This window comes from Borostomias antarcticus, assembly GCF_949987555.1.
Source record: "Borostomias antarcticus genome assembly, chromosome: 16".
Taxonomy (NCBI): Eukaryota; Metazoa; Chordata; class Actinopteri; order Stomiiformes; family Stomiidae; genus Borostomias; species Borostomias antarcticus.
In genome coordinates this window covers 4,534,905-4,540,106 of record NC_140249.1, presented here as the reverse complement: position 1 = coordinate 4,540,106, position 5,202 = coordinate 4,534,905, and the positions used below count along the sequence as shown (strand labels likewise).

The window sequence follows — 5,202 nt, the reverse complement described above, 5'->3', positions numbered from 1 at the left end:
AGGGTTGACATAAGGAAAATGAACATTAGACAAGAATAATGTGCAGCTGTAACCCTTGTAAAGGCCTTGCCCAGGGGCAGAGTCAGACACGCATGCAGACACGGACATGTCAATGGTCAAGCTACTCTACCAACTGTGCCAAGAGAGCTGGCTCCCTTGGCAAAGCGGAGTGAGTTTAACCAATCCACTCGTCATTCTGGATTTGCAAAGATTAGAAGTGATTATTTAAACAGTCATCCCAAATAATAAATATTACCTTGTGAAAGACTAAAAGTCTCTCAAATGCATCAGAGGCAGAGACTTTTGGAGACTTCGGTCCCCCTGGTGGTGGTGGAAGGAGATGCAACAGCAACAACAGGGAGGCCATTTCTGGGTCGTAAGCTGAGGACAAGAGTCACAAGAATAGATAGAACAGAGGTATTAAATCTGGGGGCAGGTGATGTTTTTGGTTCTGTTCGATGGTTAACAACAAGCTAAATAAATACAACTTACTTGTTGCATCATCAAGGTCACTTCCTGGGGGACTTTCTGCTGACTGCACCAAGCGCTGCAACTCTGGTGTGGAAGTGAGCTGTGACGCCTCTTTGATGATGCATGGCTTGAAGAGCACATCCCATTTCTGTAACAGCTGGGAGGCGGTCTCATCTCCAAACAGGAGAGAGAAGTCTTGCTCCACCTTTAAGAAAGATGACATTAAATTGCTGTGTAGTAGTTTCGGTTTGTGATGAGGTTGGCTCCCTTCCCCCTCACCCTCTGTACCCCCCTCACTTTATTTTAAGCATTTTCCGTATCATGAAAAACGCTATAATAAATAATAGGAACTACTTTCAAATGTAGCAGTATTCTAAAGATCGCATTTCAAACGTACCAGCCCTTTTGTATCCAGGAATCTTGGGAAAAGGGAGAGGACATCAACACCTTTGCCTGGGTCATTAACAAGCTTCTGGCGGTGCTGAAAGGTCTCTCTCATCTTCTGGAAAATCAGGGAGTTGTCAGCGGTATGGTTGAGTAAAGACATGGCCTCTTTGCAAGCATCTCCATCAAGTTGCTCTTCCAAGTTGCTCTTCCCAGCCCTCTGGGAAGTTGGGCCTCCTGGATAAAGAAAGAGTAAAAAGTTTAGCACAGGCAGGTGCTGGATTAAAAAAAAACATTGTTCGAAGAGCAGTGGCTTGAAATGTCACTAGATTACATTGAGAAAGGAGCTATTGTGTATGGATTTTCTTCTTCTTATACCTCCTGAAGGAAGGTCAGTAGAGCTGCTTGGCAGTGCAGATGATTGACGATTCTGCCTTCTGCTGACGGTTTTCAGACGCCAAGAAAGGAATCCTGTGTGGCTTGCAGCATCATAGAAGTGTTCCTGAAATGTAAATAAATTAATACATTGTTAAACTTCGCTCATAAGAAGTCAGATAATTCAAACGCCAGTGTGATGCACACAGCTTCATGTCACATCATGCAAGTAGTGTCATGCAAACAATAATGACTTACATATCCTTTCTTTGAATATGGATCCTTGAGGGAAGGGAACAGTGTCACTATACCAAGAGCATAATGTTCTCTGGTTGCTTTGGTGGGGAGGCAACTGAGAGGAGATATTAAATCAAATTTAAAGGGTTAGTTCGCTATTTTGGACATCTAGCCCCATTTCCCACATTCCTAGTATGTACCGCTACAGAGTCAAATTTCACTGAACCTTCTAGTATTGGGTTTTGGTGCAAACAAGAACATGAAGAAACACACATACCCATGAGTATCAGTCATATGAGCCACCAGGATGTTAACCATTCGGCGTCTTGTGCCATCTTTTAAGGTTTCTGTTCTTTGGTACTCCTGTAGTACTTCTTCACCACCAGACTTGCCTCTTAGCACTGCTTCAACCATCTAATGAAAAGCAAAAACAAAACATGGTTAACTTTTCTATGGGCTAAGAATGAAAAAATGTAAAGGAACCCATTAGAATCAAATCTTTATACCCGTTTAGCAGGCATTGCTCCAGGTGTATCCTCAATCCTTTGTCTCTTGCTAGGGACCTCTTCGATTTCAAGGATTGCAGTTGATGCATTTGAGCTGAAGCTTGAGTCAGACATCTCAGACATCTCAGAAGCAGGGGTGCTTGGACCAGAAAATTCTAAAACAGAAAAAATCTTAGCTTAATAATTTGATTCAGTAGTTTGTAGAGTGCTTGAATATACCTAAAAAAGCATAGAGGCACGCACATCCAGACACTGTGGCAGAGTTCTGGACAGAAGACAATTTCAGTAATAAAGTGATGTCGCTCACCAGATCTGAGCTCTCAAAGTGAATATACTGACGCCGAGTCAAAAGGGTAACATTCGGGCAATATGTCAGACAGCCACATAAATTCACGTTGGGAACCCAAATCTGGTGTGCGGACATCACCTCATTCATCCATCATTATATCTGCCTTTAAACCTCACCTTCATCTGAGAAAACTGTCAATACCACATTGCCTTGACCAACGAGGTCACTGAATATCTCATCATCAACTTCTGTCCCTGATGCATCCTTGTATGTAACGTTTGCATCAGGTGGCAGGCAAAATCTCTCGATAACTGGAAAAGATGGGACTAGAGTGAGATTAAACTGAAGATGCTTTTAAGGTCAACACTGTTTCTTGTCTCACAGCAAATGACTATTCACCTTAAATACATCCACCATTATATAATTATTAAACAGACCAAGAGAATTGTCCCTCACAATCTGCTCACACTGATGTGATTTTGACTACTCCCGGCTCCCTGCTGGAGGTTGGCTTGGTGTGTTCTGTGTCCTACAGGTGGTGATTGGAGAGGTTGCGCACCTGTGGAGGACGTGCCATAGCTGTTAAGAGACCAGAGGCGTCACTCACAACAGCCGTTCCCTTTTTTCTCTACGTGTTGTGCCGAATTCTCACTCCCCGCAGATTTCCACTCCCCTCCACTGCACCTGACGTTTCTGGAGGTAGCTTGCGGGGCTAAGGTGCCTGGTGTAGGTGTGTGAGGCGGTAGGGGCATTTCCCGGAGCCACCACGCACCATAGCCCCGCAAGCTACCTCCGGAGGAATCGTGGAGGGGAGTGCAAATCTGCAGGGAGTGAGAATTCGGGACAACACCTTTGCGGAGAAAAGAGCGGACGGCCATTATGAGTGAGGCCTCTGAACTCCCAGTCCTCCCTCTCTTCCCCCTCCAGAGCATTTTGGTTGTTGATTATTTGATTTCACGCCATACAACACCCACACCCACCATACCGTTTTCACTACATCCATGCACTGCTCAACACTACTGATTCTCATTAACACAACTCATCTTTAGTATTTGTAATTGAGCTAAGTATAGGTTAAATAAATATTCTTAAAACGTGCCTTGGTTGTGCGACTCCCCATTTGTTGCGGTCCTGTAACAAGCTGGGCCGTAACAAAGTGGGGAGTCGCACAACCAAGGCAAGTTAAGAATATTTATTTAACCTATACTAAGCTAAATTACAAATACTCAAGATGGCATGTTAATGAGAATCAGTAGCGTTTAGCAGTGCATGGATGTAGTGAAAACAGTATGGTGGGTGTGGGTGTTATATGGTGTGAAATCAAACAAACAATCAAAATGCTCTGGAGGGGGAAGAGAGCGAGGGCTGGGAGTTATGGTCTTTTAACAGTTATGGCACCCCTGCCACAGGTGCAGCTGGTTGCAATCACAGGTGCACAACCTCTCCAATCACCACCAGTAGGACATAGAACACACCAAGCCAACCCCCAACAGGGAGCCAGGAGTCATCACATGATACACTCTTGTCAAATAACTCCAACACTAAAAGCCATTTAAATCAGAAAGTGTTAAAATAACACTGGGAGTTGAAATCACACTGATGTGATCAACTCTTGTCAAAGAACTCCAACGCTAAACAACATTTAAATCAGAATGTGTTGAAATAACACTCTGGGAGTTGAAATCAACTCTGAAATATTTAAACCTGAAACAGCTAGCCTAAACAATGTTTAAAGTTAGCTAACATTACCATTTTCATTGAATTGCTTGAAGTCAAACCGTCCATCTTCAACATCCAACTTCACATACTTCTGACATTGGCCGCACTTCACCTGGACCAGCATTTTCCTCAGAAATGCAAGAAAGTTCGACAAATTAAAATGAATGCTAGCCAAGTTATCTAGACCCAGACACAAGGTCGGAGTGTAGCTAGCTAATCTAGACTGTTACTATGATTACAAACGGATTTTCAGTCTGTTTCTCCAGCCTGGAACAGTTTTATATGGAAAAAGAAACAAGCTGTGTTTTCCATGCAAATTGCTAAATCCATTAAATTGGACTGGAGACATTTGCTAACATTACCTAGCTAACGTTAGCTAGCTAGCTCGCTCAGCTAAGTTAATTAATTCTGGTCGATGACCTGGGCCAATTAACAACGTTGTAAAGTATAGCACCCCATAGATGTTTCATTGTATTGTAACCTACACAAAGCACCAAATTATAATTGTTTTAATAAGTTAACTCACCGGTAATTGCACTTCCACGACGTTAGCGGTTGCACCATGCATGGAAGATGAAAATGGCTCAAGCACGAACTGAAGTGAAAGAAAGGCGCGCGCTGTTGAACAGTTGGGTACACCACGTGATCAACTCTGTCCAATCAGAATAACACCCTGGGAGTCGAGGTCAACTCATAACCACTCAATTACATCTCCATGGAGTTGAAATCACACTGATATGATCAACTCTGTCAAATAACTCCAACACTAAAATACATTTAAATCAGAAAGTGTTAAAGTAACACTCTGTGAGTTGAAATCACACTGATGTGATCAACTCTGTCAAATAACTCCCACACTAAAAGACATTTAAATCAGAAAGTGTTAAAGTAACACTCTGTGAGTTGAAATCACACTGATGTGATCAACTCTGTCAAATAACTCCAACAATAAACACCATTTAAATCAGAATGTGTTGAAATAACACTCTGGGAGTTTAAATCAACTCTGAAATATTCAACCCTGGAATTTCAACACTCCAGTTTTTGCTGTGTAGGTAGAATATCAATACAGCCGGAATAATTATACATTCAACACCACCGCCGCCCAATCAACAGTTATAGTGTCCTGCCTGCAGAATCACGCGGTCCTCCACTAAATTGCGTCGGCATCACCACTTGTAAACACTCGAGCGTTTTAAGACGGAGACTCTTTGCGAGTGC

The 5,202-nt window shown here is 42.8% G+C and overlaps 1 protein-coding gene across 1 annotated transcript; it reads right to left on the bottom strand.

Annotated features, from left to right (window-relative positions):
* Positions 1–844: 844 nt before the first annotated feature.
* Positions 845–4,574, bottom strand: LOC311319485 (uncharacterized protein; the record flags this gene model as incomplete). Its single annotated transcript, XM_084451045.1, has 8 exons — positions 4,508–4,574; positions 4,012–4,109; positions 2,439–2,573; positions 1,974–2,128; positions 1,745–1,881; positions 1,489–1,582; positions 1,234–1,357; positions 845–1,092 (listed from the first exon to the last, which is right to left on the bottom strand). The coding sequence occupies exons 1-8, from the start codon at positions 4,543–4,545 to the stop codon at positions 845–847; spliced, it is 1,029 nt and encodes a 342-aa protein (XP_084307171.1). The 5' UTR covers positions 4,546–4,574.
* Positions 4,575–5,202: the final 628 nt, after the last annotated feature.